The sequence below is a fragment of the Labrus mixtus genome, chromosome 12 (assembly GCF_963584025.1).
Source record: "Labrus mixtus chromosome 12, fLabMix1.1, whole genome shotgun sequence".
NCBI classification, from domain to species: Eukaryota; Metazoa; Chordata; class Actinopteri; order Labriformes; family Labridae; genus Labrus; species Labrus mixtus.
Window position 1 is genome coordinate 2,330,960 of NC_083623.1, and position 15,458 is coordinate 2,346,417.

The following is a 15,458-nucleotide window of genomic DNA, read 5'->3' on the forward strand; positions in this document are numbered from 1 at the left end:
CAAGTAAGCAGATGTGTTGTCTTAGGACTTTTCCTCCTTTGTCTGATTTGACCTTAAATCCTAGCTGCTCACGTCTTTTTGTCCTGACTTACTGCATTTGACTGTACATGTAAAATAGCTTTTAAAAGGTACAGTGCCATCATGCTAGACTGGCCAACTCACAAACTGGAAGTTGGTCTCCCCCTTCTTGGTCCAGCCGATCCGATAGAGGGCCACATCCGGGGCTCCGTGTTCCCATGTGGCCCTGAACGAGCTCTGCGTCACCTCAGAGAACTGCAGGTTCTTTGGAGCAGGAACGACATCTGTTCACACAGGCCGAAACAAAGGGAGGGGGGGGGGGGGGTCAGTGAGCTAAAGGAAGTCTGAGAGAAGCAGCTCATGGTCGGTAAAAGAAACTGAATGTTGCACTGTGTGTGCAAGGTTGAAATATAAAAATATTTGATGGATGAACAAAAACATTGGAAGAAGAAGGTTCAGACCTGTGATGGCGCTCCCGAGCATCACAGTGCCAGGTCCCTCGTCATAGACCGGGGTGACGGCCACATCGTACTCAGTCTGGGAGATCAGGCTGGAAAGATCCAGGGTGGTGGTGCCACCGTCCACTTCAGCCTGCAAGAGACAGATTTGATTATCAGTAAAGTGGGTTGCTTGACATTTAAAGAATTCTTTCATTCTAAAACACACACAGTCACAGTTTCTAGAAAATCCCCAAATCTGCACAAAGAAAAGAGTTGTTCTAGATTTAATATTGGATACCTTAAAGACCATGACTCCATTTCAAACTGTATTTTACTTTCAAAGTGAAACACTTGTTGAAATAAGGGCTGTCAAATGATTACATTTTTTAAAGTCACTGAATAGTATATCACGATTAATCAAATTCTTAAATGCATTGCATGTCTGAAAAACTTTTTTTTAGGCCTTTAATTTCAATTTCTCTACTGATTTAAGCTGAGAGTACTTTACTTGCTGTGTGCTTTTATTTTGAAATAAAGTAAGGCCCCTTCCTGTAGATGGAAGGCGAGGACTGGAAGTTAAGCACAGAAACAGGAAGTGGTTAGGGATCCCAAAGTGAGGTCAAACAGCTCAAAGGAACGGTAACAAAGGTCAATGTGTGATGTCATAAGGTCAATGTGTGATGTCATAAGGTCAATGTGTGATGTTATAAGGTGGATATTACTTTGGACTCGTCAGCTGAGCTGTCTGAGAGTTTGTTAAAGTGAAATGAGACATTCAAAGATGCAGCAGTGTCCTTCTTTAACATCACTGAGACTACAGGGAGACACTGAGGACGAGTATCTACGGTGAGCCTGAAGGGACAAAATAACATGCGATTAAAATCCTTAATGAAGCGTGACTAACGTGTTAATGCATCAGGTTCTGCAGGATTACACAGTTCAAATGTGCCCATGTTCTTTTAACTTGGTCTGCAGTTTCAGATTTGTTTTAGAAACGTCTATCTGCGTCTTTAGTGAAGTTATGTAACTGAAAAATGTTATTTTTTACAGCTACAACTTTAGAAACTCTCCAAGATGTGCAGAGATTGACAGCTGTGAGGTCTATGACAGCACAGCTTTGATATATAAAAAAAACACAGAAACGGCTGAGGCGTGTGTCCTCTGTAAAGTTTTCCATCTTGGCAGAGAGTGAGAAGTGAGTTAGCAGCCGTTAAAGAAGAAACCTGGACATATAGCAGGCAGTAATCCAACGTTCTTCTGCAGAGACAGGAAAGCTTCAGCCGTAATCCTTAAAGAGGAGTTGATGTTCTGTGAATCATCCATCAGAACTTTCTGGAAGTGTCACACACATGTGCTCATTGACTGTGTCGTCAGCTGCAGATTTATGCCGCACTGTTTGTCCTTCGATGACATCCAAGTGAGAAATTATGAGGGCGGAGTGGTGCCAGTATGACCCTTCGCTCCGCTGCCAGCAGACCGCTTTACTCGTAAAAAAAAAAATCAACGACATAGAAGGAGCTCCTCCTCCGGCTGGAAGGACTCTCGACCACACAGTCGGTAATTTTCACAGAACGGAGATATCACTGCCGAGTAAAGCTTCAGTGAGGTTTTAATGTGAAAAGGAACTTTTGTGTCACCTTAGAAAAATATTTAATGACAACAATAAATGACTCTGAGGAAGACCAGCTGATACTAGCTAAAAGAGAGTCACAGCTGGTGATCACTGCAAGCTCAAATCAAACCGTTTTTAATTGTTTATGTGACAATTTGGACTATTGATGAATGTTGGATAACCTCCTCTAATTCTTAACTTATAAAAATATGTTTGAATCGTTAAAAAATGTGGATCAGGTGTCTCAGAACTCCTGTGAAGTCTTTAGAGTTTTTGACCAACCCTAAGGAGCTGGAATCAACAAATCTTATTTTCCTAAATGTTCCAGTGATGCTTCATATTCACTTTCTGTTTTTGACATTTGTAGTTGTCTTCTAACCTTCCTCATTTAACGGACGAACGACTACTTAACCACCTGTCGGATTGTTTTCAGAATCGAGAGGATTCAATGCTTTTTAATGTCCGTCATTAAAGTGAGCCAGAACCCAGGCCGTGTTTTTTAAATCTGTAATCTTGTATTGGATTAACTTCTGAACGTCAAAACCCTCAGATTTCTGTTTTTACCTCCTTCAGGTCTCCTTCTTCTGGTTTATAGTTGATGATGTACTTGCGGACCGCTCCAGGAGCAGCGTCCCAGTTGAGCCTCATGGTGCTGTGAGTCACATCCGAGATTCTCAGGACTCCAGCGGGAGGCCTGGGCACTGAGGGAGGACAGGGGGGAAATAAATATGTGCTTGAACTGATCCCTGCATCACAGTCACATGTTTTTCGGTAGATAGTGAATCATGCTGATGGACAGGTTGGAGCCAAAACCAACTAAATATCTGAAAACCAGACAGCAGCTCTGTTTTTAAATCGCTGCTTTGGATATTCTGTTTTTTAGTACCTCTGTTCAAAATCTAAAATATGAGCTCCAGCATGCAAAGCGATGTTATCATGGTCTAATAAAATAACTGCTGACATGAAACTAAGACTGAGCAAGACTCTGTTAAAGTCCTTCTCCCTCCATAAACCCTCTATAAGTAACATAAGGATGTACGATCTGGTGTCTTATGAATAGAATACAGTGAACAAATACAAAGACATTTGTTTCCATACTGATTGATTTAAGGCTGGACAGACATTTTCCAGAGGTGGACCTACTCCAGTAAAATGTCTGCAGATGAAAAAGAACCCAAGTTATGTCGAGTGTGGGGTCAGTTTAAGGTACATACAGGTGACTCCGGTTCCATCCAGAGGATCGCTGGGAGTCTCTCCGTGCAGGGCGAACAGTTTGATGGCGTAGGCTGTGTTGGGTATCAGCTTCTCCAGCAGGACGTTTGTCACCTCACCACTAACACGAACCTGTGTGGAGACAGAGGGAGGGAACATTGGTTGGTGGTTTTGAAGTACAGACCCACAGCCTATGAGTCACGCTGCCCACCTCAGCTGGTCACTCATTGACTTTAATTAAGAATCTTTCAATCAAACAAGCTGCATTTACTGAACTGTATACAGCTGTTAGCTTTAAATGCACCATTATGACCTCATAATGACGGAGAAAAGAAGTGGCACAATCAGCCTGGGTCTGCGTCGTTTTGTATCCCAGAACAGCTTGTAATACACAATGAACGGGAGGAACTTTCCATTGACTCATGCAATAGAATGATGGTGGCGGCAACTGCACTTGCAGAACCAAGAATTTCATACTGGTACATTGGTCGTACCCATTTCTAGGACACAGCCAACTTTCTTTCAAGATGGAAAAAAGTTATTAAAGTGCGTCTTATATACACAAGATGTCAAGGTCATGTCACTGCGAGCCAGCCCACACGTGTTTCTGCAAGTTTGAAACTTAATTAATCACAAATTGGCTCCACTGTGCAGTGTGGAAGATCGGTAGCATTAGCATGCTAACACAACAATGCACCGCGAGTTGTTTTGGTTTCATGCTGGTGCTCAAGGGCGACATCTGCTGGATCAAAAAAAATCGCATATTCTGCCTTTCAAGAAAAAGATTTTGCATGGATCCCTGACGTAAACCCCGTTGAACAGAGACTAAGAACAAGACTTGATCACACAGCAACAATGCTCTTGTGGATGGAGGAAACTTATCTTTGCAGCCAGGTCATAAAATCTGTTGGAAAGACTAAACCCAGAGGAGGGCAGGCTGTTGAAGCTGGGTTTTAAAGCCTATCATTTTGATATCTGGGTGTCCACATACTTCTGGCCAAGTAGTATTTACATTACATCACAGCCGAGCACAGTGTGCCATGCTGTGTCGTATATAAACTCATCTATCATGTTAATCAGTATTCTTGTCAAATGATGAATGTTGATAAATAATCCAATGCACCACTTCATTTTAAGGTCCTCATTTCCACTCGCAAATGTTTCCAGGAAAAACCAGCTCGTGTGCAATAAAAGATTTTTCCTCTGCTGTATAATTGCACATGTAGATTAACACCACAGAAGCGAATAGCATCTGTTCTGTTTATATCACTATATGACTTCACACCATGAGCTAATCTTTCCTATAACTGAGGGCTCTGCGTTTTGTAGACCTGGCCTGAGCCGTACTGGTTGAAGTCCACTTTCTTTTCTGCTAAGTGATCATCATCAACATCATTGTACCGCCATCTGGAAGCAGTCAGCAGCACGAGCAGAAGCCCGAATTTATAAAATAAATGTGGGAATGCACAAAATTAAGATGTGTGAGTTTGTGTTGATTATAAGCGCCTGTGTCCTTGGTGCTTTAGTGTGCGTGTATCGCTCATCATGAGTGGCTGCGAGGCTAAAAGAAAACACTGCACATTCTCATACGTTGAAGGGTTTGTTACATTACCTCCATCTCCAGCTGTGGCTCGGAGGCGTTGATGGATCTGTACAGAAGCATGTAGCCTGTGGCACCTTCAGCCTCCCCCCATCTCACCTTCATGGTGGTGGAGGTCTCGTCGTAAACATTCATGTTCTTCGCTGCAGACAGGGGCACTAAGAGGACAGATAAACACGATAAGAGCTCTAAGAGGACAAATATACACTGTAAGAGCTCTAAGAGGACAGATAAAGACAAGAAGAGCACTAAGAGGACAGATAAACACGATAAGAGCTCTAAGAGGACAGATAAACACGATAAGAGCTCTAAGAGGACAAATATACACTGTAAGAGCTCTAAGAGGACAGATAAACACTGTAAGAGCTCTAAGAGGACAGATAAAGACAAGAAGAGCACTAAGAGGACAAATAAACACAGTAAGGGCTCTAAGAGGACAGATAAAGACAATAAAGGCTCCAAGAGGACCTATATACACTGTAAGAGGTCTAAGAGGACAAATATACACTGTGAGAGCTCTAAGAGGACAGATATACACTGTGAGAGCTCTAAGAGGACAGATAAACACAAAAAAGGCTCTAAGAGGACATATAAACACAGTAAGAGCTCTAAGAGGACAGATATACACTGTGAGAGCTCTAAGAGGTAATATATACACTTTCAGAGCTCTAAGAGGACAGATATACACGATAAAGGTTCTAAGAGGTCATATATACACTGTAACAGGTCTAAGAGGACAAATATACACTGTAAGAGCTCTAAGAGGCCATATAAACACAGTAAGGGCTCTAAGAGGACAGATAAACACAATAAAGGCTCTAAGAGGACAGATAAACTCGATAAGAGCTCTAAGAGGACAGATATACACTGTAAGAGCTCTAAGAGGACAGATATACACGGTAAGAGCTCTAAGAGGACAGATGGCCATATGTTGTGTTATGTGATATATCATTATACTAAATTGGCTGTTTTAATAGTTACAAAGTAATGTTTCGAAAGTCTCTGAAGATGGCGAAGAGCACAAATAGCAGATTCTTGGGATGAAATGTCCGACTGCGTGAGTCATTAAGGATGTTTTATATATTTGGTATTCTGGAGAGGATTTGGCAGAGAAATAGGATAATGACACAAACAGGAGCGCGACGTTCCAGGCCATATTTTAAAAAATCTCTGACCTTTCCAAAGACATCATAAAGTTTAGTGCTTTTGACGTGCAGAATATTTGGTATCACATGTCCAATGAAGGCTTCTGCTTTTTAAAGAATATTTTGCAGATGGATTTTCAAGCTTCTTCTATGTTTCTACCTTTTTGATTTGATTTGATTTCATGGAGCACTCTACTGAACACTTTCAGCATTCAACTGATTTCTGAGACAGACTGCAGCCTGAGCCATTTAGGCTTTAAATATGAGGCTGACTAACAGACTGCAGACTGCGTTTATAGAAGGAAAGCGTGATCAAACTGAGTGTTAATTTGGAAAAAACCACAGTGATCTAGTGATTACTAATGCCATCCAACAGCATGACAACATCAATCAAGAGACAATCAGCTCTTATTTCATAGCAGTGGGAAACAGCTCATTGTAAAAATCTGCCGCACATTGAAGAACAGTTAAAGCGCAGATGAAAGGACGACTAATCAAATAAAAGCACTTTACACATTATCAAGTTCTATCAGCTTGTGTAAGATGTATTTTCAAAGGCTGCCGCCCTGATGTAAAACTTTTACTTTTGTCTTAATGGCTCAAAGAGACTCTTATTTCAGGATCATCTTCTAGCATTACAACATGGAAACGTCGTTGTTTGTATTGAAGGATGAGATGCTTAATGTGCGTTGATAGAAAGATGCTGGATGAGATTTGGAAACAAGTAACATCGTTGTGTGTGAAACAGGAAACTGGGGGGAGTAATCCATTTGATGCCAACAGCCATTAAAGATCCTCTTCAAACATGTCTACTACCTCTTAGGGCAACAAATGCCTCATGAAAATTATGTGGAAACTTCTCAAATGTGGTAAATAGGACTCGATTTTAGATGTCTATAAGAAAAGAAAAGAGACTGACTTACAGGTGGTCTCGGTGCCCTTCAATGGCTCGCTGGTCATCTCGTCATACACAGAGTAAACATTCACCACGTACTCGGTCAGAGGGGTCAGGCCTTCCAGGACTGTGGTCGTCACTGAGCCGTCGACCAGCAGCTGAAATAATAACAGACAGATTATTATACCTTCTTCAGAGATCATCCATGGGTTACATTTTTGGTTCTTGACTATAAAGGAGAAAAAAATCAAAGAGAGAAAGAGTAGGGGAACGACACGCGGCAAAGGAGCCACATGTTGGACCTGAACCTGTGCCGTCCGCCCCGAGGACTGCAGCCTCTGCACATGACCACACCACAAGGCCACAAGCGCCCAACAATACCAGATTTCTAAACTCCAAAACGCTTCTTAAAAATAACAAACAATATCAATAAAAAGATCGATACAACAGCAACAAAAGTGCTCCGAGACCAAGTCAAGACCAAGACATTTAGGGGTCTAGACCGAGTCAAGACCAAGACATTTAGGGATCAAGACCGAGTCAAGACCAAGACATTTAGGGATCGAGACCGAGTCAAGACCAAGACATTTAGGGATCGAGACCGAGTCAAGACCAAGACATTTAGGGATCGAGACCGAGTCTAGACCAAGACATTTAGGGATCGAGACCGAGTCAAGACCAAGACATTTAGGGATCGAGACCGAGTCAAGACCAAGACATTTAGGGATCGAGACCGAGACAAGACCAAGACATTTAGGGATCGAGACCGAGACAAGACCAAGACATTTAGGGATCGAGACCGAGTCAAGACCAAGACATTTAGGGATCGAGACCGAGTCAAGACCAAGACATTTAGGGATCGAGACCGAGACAAGACCAAGACATTTAGGGATCGAGACCGAGACAAGACCAAGACATTTAGGGATTGAGAGAGACTCAAGACCAAGACATTTAGGGATCAAAACCGAGACAAGACCAAGACATTTAGGGATCGAGACCGAGACAAGACCAAGACATTTAGGGATCGAGACCGAGACAAGACCAAGACATTTAGGGATTGAGGAATCTCATCGTTACTCTCGCTTATAAATATCCATTAAGGAAATTTGGGTTTTATATGGTCAGCATTTTTTGAGATCTCTGCTTATTTAAAATACTGAAATTAAGGAAAACTGTTTTTCAAGAAACAACATATTCCCCTCTTAAAAACTTTAAAAAAAAAAAGTTTTTACAGTTTATAAGAATTGTTCTGTATTAAAGCTTTAATATGTGGAAGCTTACTTTTGGAGTTAATATGTGCTCTATGCTTGCTCCTATACTGTTCTGGTAAACTCCTTCATACTAGTGTTGAACAACTGGAAATTGGAGTCTCAAGACCGGATCACTTTTTGAAGGTTTTGGTCTCGTTTCTGAATAGAAAGCATTTTGACTCTCAGACTGGGCGGACTTCAGATCAAGACCGATCAAGAACAGCACAGCTGCTTGTCACTCAGAGGTCACATTTTTCTCCACTCTTCAGACATTCATTTGACTCGATTAAATAAAGAAAAGAGCATTAACGTCCTATCGAGAGATGAACACACAGAACAGGCAGGTTGTCAGCTCGTCATTGTGTGAGTTTGATTTGTGACAGAGTTAAAGGTTTGGACAGAAACTGCTGCTCTGATCGGTCTTGGCGATCGCTTCATCGGCATTTATCAATCAGGGGTTGGTGGTGGTCCAGGTTCTCGTTTTTTTCACCTTTAGATGATTATAGTGCGCTAAGCTGAAACTTGCCGTGCTGCGTTCATGTGCTGGTGGGAAAAGTCCTTGTGTAGGATGTCCAAATTGGCTGCTCCACAGTGTCACATTCCTGTTCTATTCAGCTGGAAAATTAAACCCAGAGGGGAAATGACAAACAAATAGAAAAAAGGCTGCAGCTTCTCCAGCTCGTTATCTTGCCGAAAAAGACTTTCCTTCCATCAAATTATTGATGTCTGTTAGCGATTACATTCAAGCGGCTTCAAGTGCACAACTCAAAGTATTCTCAGAAATCAGGTTAAGTTTTTAAAAAGTTGCGGGAATGAGCTCAGATCTGATGGAAATATCTCGACTGCACGGATAGTTCTTCAGCCCACTTGAAGGTGTTTGTCCTTCTCACAAAAAAAGACAGAGTTGTAGTGTTTCAGTGGATATGGAAACACTTTCACCAAACAAGATCTGATCTAACAAACAAAATTCTTATCTTATCGCAATTTTCTGCCGAGCTATTCTATACAACGCTGACGTTTGAAAGGAGAAGGGAGGCTTAGGGTCGGTCCATTAATAACAAGAGAAGGAAAAACACTTTATGGGGGGGGGGGGGGGGGCTCATTGCATTTAAAGAGACACACACACCAAAACGGAGCGTTCTGAGAGAGCTGGTTTATACAGGGTCACAAACCTCCTCTGGTGCTTGATTCATGTTATATTTTGAACAAAGCACAGCACAGATGTTTCATTTAGACCACAGGGGGACTGTTTGAAAAGGTGGAGGAGGGGACTGTTTGAAAAGATGGAGGAGGGGACTGTTTGAAAAGGTGGAGGAGGGGACTGTTAGAAAAGGTGGAGGAGAGGGATCATATGTCCTCTTTAAAGGTGACCTGTGAACAAGACCAACTTCCGACCTGCAAAACTCCGGCTTTGTTCCACCTCTGACATGTTTTTGCTATAAAAAGGTGAAAACGTACAAAACCACCCAAGCTGTCCCTTAAAAAGCTTTTACTTATCTTAAGTCATTCAGACACTCCTTAATCATTTTCAGGTCTATTCATGGTTACATTTCATTCCTCCCTTATGGATAAATGTTCCAGCTTTACAGTAAGATGTGTTTCATCATCTGGCAGCGGGCCTCTCTCTGTTATTTAGGATCCATTCTCTCTTGTTGTTGCACGGCTGTAAATCACTGTTGATAAGAGCTGCACTAAACACACGGCATGTAAATATAATCCGTCTCATGCTGTTGTGTTCCTATGCTCTCTACAGTCCAATGTAAACACGTCTAAGAGGAGTGCGAGGCCATATGGGGAGACGTCTCGACCCAGTGTGAGGTCTATAGTGGATCCAGTGGAAACTCTGCTTGATTTCAGACCAGGCTGATTTGAATCACGCAGGCCAATAAAAGCACAAAGGATGGAAACGACCCAGAGCTCGGTTTCCAACGATCGGACCGACAGGAGGTTAAGTGTAAACTAAATGCAGGTTTACCAAAGTAACTGGGATCCAGAATTTAAGTCCCTGAGGGCTTAGAATAAAAACCAGACCTGAGTTTCTGGAAACACCTCCAAGAGTCGGTTTTGAACCTGTCTTATAAGGTTAGTCACATCGGACCACTTACAACAAAATATCAAACAACATGGAGGAGTGAAGTGTCAATCATTCTGCTTTTTTTACCGGAGTGACAACCTGTGATTATCCAAACTCACAGGAAGAAGTAAACCTCACCTGATTGGTGTGGTGCAGGAATTAAACAAAACAAAGAAGTTATCTGTTGGAGTTCAAGCCAAGTCTCATTTGAGCCAAAAGGGAAATAACAAGCAAACAAGATGTTATTCGATATTCACAATCGTTTCCAGCACTAACAGCTGGTGCACATGAAGATTCAGAACTGGGAAGAAGATTCCTTATAACTGGATTCTTTGAATCAGACCAATTACCTTTTGTGAGTCTTTTCACAAAGTCAAACTGAAGATCTAAACCAGGTTTAAGATGTGAGAAGAAAAACAACTCTCGTTCCTGCCCCCCCCCCCCCCCCCCCCCGCCTGTATTTGATTATTGTATATCTGCTCTTTTACCCTGAAAAGTACAACTTGAGATGCACAAGTGAAGCGTTATGGATGTGGACCCTCTATATAAAGTATGCACGACTTAAATCCTTCTGTTCAGCTGCTGCTTTGGTTATCAAAGGACCAGGACCCCCGCGACCCCGAACGGGAAAAGCAATATAGATAATGGAAGGATGGATGGATGGGATGATAATGTTTGATTCCACATGTTTTATAACTACACAATCTCAGTTTTCTTATTATGATTGATAGTATAGAAAATAACTGAGTCTTCACCAAGACTTCAGATCTTCAAATTCTTCTTATCTTCAAACCAAAAGCTGCTGCAGGTGAAAGAGGGGGAGCCCTCTCAAATTGTACTAATATATTGGCGATGCTTCAGAGTGTGCAGGAGTTTAGCTACACTTTTTGGTCATCATACCTGGGGAGTGGGGACATGTGATCATTTTGGAGTAACCCCCCTGATCACCAGGATACCTGAAGTCTGTAATTTACTCAAATTGAGTCACATTTCTGATTGAAAATCTTGAGGCTCTGTACGTCGTCCACCTTGTCTCTCCGGGGGGGATTTGAAATGTTTTTTGGTTTTTTTTCACCACTGGCTGCAAAGCATGTCATCCATCTCATCCCTCTTCAACATCTGGTTCTCCCAGTTGGTTTCAGTTTGATCTTTATGTGAAGAAGTTTCCATGCCATGTAGTAAAATGAGCCAGCTAAATTAGCACCCAAAATGTTGCAGAAACTTTTGTTTGTCTAACGCGGATTCTTTCATTCTCGAGCGGTCGATTACTGAGCGGTGATTCAGACTGCAAACTTAAGACAAACAAACTCTTTTACAGAGCGCTGTGTTTCACTCCAAGAAATGAAGATACAGCCCTTTAACACACGACCCTCCTGTGGTGATTCGTCTGACTTCACTGCAAATGCTGCAGCCAGTGCACAGACACACTTTGTCAAATCTTATATGAGACAAAGAACGTGTTTCTGTAATCACTCTGAATTTTTGACTTTACAATTTACAGACATGGTCAATGTGCACAGGATTAAAAACACAGAAGTCCTCCCTGTTATTATGAATTATCAGAGTTCCCGAGGTTTTACTAATACTAATCCTATCAACTTGAGTTTGGGACTTTTTTTTTTTGCCATTGTATGAAAACATGTAAAATCAAATCAAGGTTTTCTAAATCTGGTATTGTAACAAGCCTTGCTGCTGGTGGTTCAAATAGATACTGAAGGAGGCTAACAGGACGGGGAGAGAAGCTTTAACTTCCAAACTCCATGTGATCTGCAGAGTCCCTCTGCACCTTTAAGAAAAAGCTAAAGACCCAGCTCTTTATGAATACCTACTAACTTAATGATGATGGTCTCCATATTATTGATGATGATGATGGTAATGACGATGGTTTTTGTTTGATAACGACGACTTATAAGATGGTTTCTATACTGATTAGAGCTCTCAAGAACAGCCCTCAATGTTGTGCTTTGCCTCTGGTCACTTCCTGTCAGCACCTGTGTGTCCAATCAGACTCAAAGCTGATCGTTTGCTCTTACTGACATTGTTCCCTTTTTTCTAGATCCTTGCTTGTGTTGTTCTTACTCTCTGATGTACGTCGCTTTGGATAAAAGCGTCTGCTAAGTGAATTATAGAATTGTAGAATCTCACCTCCTGGGTGGCTCCTCCATCCACAGCCGTATAAGTGACTTTATACATGTCGACGGTGCGGCCGGGTGGCGTCCAGGTGGCACGGAAGGAGCGGTGGGTAACCTCTGAGGTCACCAGGTTGGTGGGTGCCTCGGGTACCTCCACTTCTTCACCTCCTGAAAAAGGAGAACAGCAGGAGGAGCTGGAATGAGATCTGACATGTAGAGTATTTCACACCGTGAACCCTGCCATCACAAATCTGCCCTCGTCATGTTGTTCTCCTGCGTGCTGTTAATCTTTTTTTTTTGGTATTTCCTCCTAAAACTGATTTACAGCCAAAAAAGCAATTCTAATGTCAACGTTCCCATCAGAAGGATGGATGTGTGTTTCAACGTCCTTTGATGGTCAGAAATAATTAATGGAGGCTGTCAGACAGAGTCAAAGTGAGTGGATTTCATCTTCTGAGTTAAACTTATTCGTCTTCATCATGAGATTAAAACGACTGCATCATCTGCCCTTTCTACTTTTCAACCACCACAAAGCTTAATCTTTTAAAAGCATCTGTGCGAAAAGGAAGTGTCATTTGGCTGATGTCTTCCCTCCGACTAAAGGTTTATGTCAACTTGATGAGCAGAGCAACTTTCACGCCCTGGAGCATCTGTAAAGAAAAAACCTGACTGAAAGCCTGCGGTTAGATCTTCTAAATATATGGTTGTCAGTCTTAAACTCCTGGAAAGCACTTTGGAAATTCCAGAAAAGAAATATTCATTTTCCATCTGACCTCCATCAGCAGTAACGATCAAGAAGGGTGTAAATCTGACTCAGCGGTATTCAGAGAAGGAACAGGAATTATAGCTGCAAGCAGCGGCACAGCTCCGTTTGATTGAAACATGACTTTGAAACGCAGTATGCAAAGTGAGACAACAAAAATCTGTGTTGGCTTTTTGGCTGTACTTTTGTCTTTGACTGTCTTGACCAATTGGACTTCGGGGACAAATAAAGTTGAAGTTGAGTTGAAATCTGAAACATTCAATCCATTGATGAGGAGCTTTCAATACCCTGTGCTGTTCAGTGCTGTGCATTCTGGGATTTGGTGTCTTTCATCCACATGAGCCAAAAAGACACTTTCTGCCTTTTCTCGGCCAAGAAGGCGCCAACTTCTCAACTTTCACATTTCTACATATATGACCCAATGTCAATACAGACTCATGTTTCAATGGGTGAAGTATCCCTTTAAGTTTTCTTTTAAATCTGAAACTAGAGGAAAATGTTTCACAATGACACCCCCCCCCCCCCCCCCCACCCCCACCCCCAACCCTCCTACCTGGACCCTTGACACTGTTGCACAGGTTAGTGGTGAGGTCGTCGACGATGGTCAGCAGGAACTGGAAGTCGTTGACGTTGTACATGTGAATCTCGTCGGGGTCGGTGGCGATGGACCTCAACTCGTTCTCGTCAGCGTTCTTCACGCCTGAGAGCAAAAACGCAAGCATCAAAAATGAGTTTGTGTATTTAACACAGAAATGTATACAGTGCAGCGTTAACCTTTCAATAAGTGCATCATCAGATACAGACTGATCAGCTTCTTTTCAAAGACTTCAGTTCTGACATGTAAACTGCCCAATGGAGGGGGAAGAATCTACAATCTTTGGAAATTGCAGCAGCTAAATGTTGATTTATGGTGACAAACACAAGATGAACATTTTAAAACGATCCTAATACCACTGAGGTTCTTGCTTTGCTACGGGAACAGAGACTCTATTAGTGACATTGGTTTCATTCGCTGACAGTTTAATCTCTCACCGATGGCGTAGAGCTCAATACCGCTGTCCCTCAGGCTCTGTGACTTCATGATGATTTCGTCCTGGGACTTTCCGTCAGTGATGAGGACGCCTATTTTCCGGGAGTCCTCTCGCATCCCTACGTTAGGCCTGAAGTTGTTCTGCAGGATGTAGTTCAGAGCCAATCCTGTAAGACAAGGAGTGAAGATTTAACAAAGAGTTCAGCCTGTTAAATGTTTACCCAAGATCATTTTTGGGCCATTTTTTGGCCTTTATTGGACAGGACAGCTGAAGAGAGACATGACAACGATGTGACCGCTAGGCCATCCTGCACCCCTTTTTTAATACAAATCGAACCCATGTAGGGTTTGCAAACAAGCACTAGAAACACCTGACATTATGATTTCCATTCATTATTTTGAAATCGCAGTACACACCGGTACATTTCTGAACATTTTGCATAACAAAAGCGTCCACATTTCTCAAGCCAGAAGACCCCAACAATTCGGTGTAAAAACATTTGGGTACCACACTGGTGCTTAGATCATTACTTCCTGATGTGGACTGAACAAAGTAGTGCTGACTGTATGTTCTGTTTTCGGGGCTGAACATGAGATCAAATATGACGTCTGTGAGAGCGCTGAGATGATGATCTGTCGCAGCAAAGAGGATCACACACAGATCTCTTTCCTGCTTTTAATTTAGAAAACGTGACTGATGATGATGTTTACAGGCAATACTGCAAGATGTGAGAGCAAGCATGCAGAGACTACAAGCAGCTTTTGAAACATGCTAAAGAGAGCTCGATGGTGCAGTGCTAGAGAGATGTTTGTGATTGCACCAGTCAGTTCTTATCCAAGATGACTCCATGCTTGTTTGAATCAAATCATCTGAAGACATTGGTACAGATGCCTCTTTTTTATGAATTATGAAGCTTAATTATGCTTTTGTAGATTTCTATGTATCTATGCATTGTATTGAGTCTGTAGGAAAGTTTGAGCTATCCAATCACCTGTCATGGTGTTGCCTCCCTTGTACGGCAGGTTGGCGATTGCGTTCATCAGGGACTCTTTGGTTGGGTGGGAGTTCAGGTGCCACTCAGTCTTTGGGTCTCCGCTGTACTGAGCAAGACCTGCGGAAAAAAAAGGAAGTGAGGGGGGAAAATTGAAAAGCAAGAAAAATAAAAAAATCAGTCAAGTTAAAGAAAACGTGTTGAATGTTTTCAAAGTCGATAGAAACAGAGAAAACTATGGACTGTAAATGAAAAGTGAAAGTAGCCCACGTGCTGTTACTCAGTGTTTAGTGGG

General features: G+C 42.1%; 1 protein-coding gene across 9 annotated transcripts in view; it reads right to left on the reverse strand.

Moving 5' to 3' along the window:
- col12a1b (collagen, type XII, alpha 1b) overlaps nt 1–15,458 on the reverse strand; it is a 115,772-nt gene that overhangs the window by 62,373 nt on the left and 37,941 nt on the right. For all 9 annotated transcript variants that reach the window (XM_061051458.1, XM_061051460.1, XM_061051456.1 and 6 more), the window contains exons 19-28: nt 15,164–15,283; nt 14,174–14,338; nt 13,695–13,841; nt 12,392–12,546; nt 6,951–7,080; nt 4,895–5,040; nt 3,285–3,414; nt 2,635–2,771; nt 480–609; nt 163–302 (exon numbers count right to left, since the gene is read on the reverse strand). In XM_061051458.1, coding sequence (XP_060907441.1) covers nt 163–302; nt 480–609; nt 2,635–2,771; nt 3,285–3,414; nt 4,895–5,040; nt 6,951–7,080; nt 12,392–12,546; nt 13,695–13,841; nt 14,174–14,338; nt 15,164–15,283 — 1,400 coding nt within the window. The remainder of the gene's footprint in view (nt 1–162; nt 303–479; nt 610–2,634; nt 2,772–3,284; nt 3,415–4,894; nt 5,041–6,950; nt 7,081–12,391; nt 12,547–13,694; nt 13,842–14,173; nt 14,339–15,163; nt 15,284–15,458) is intronic.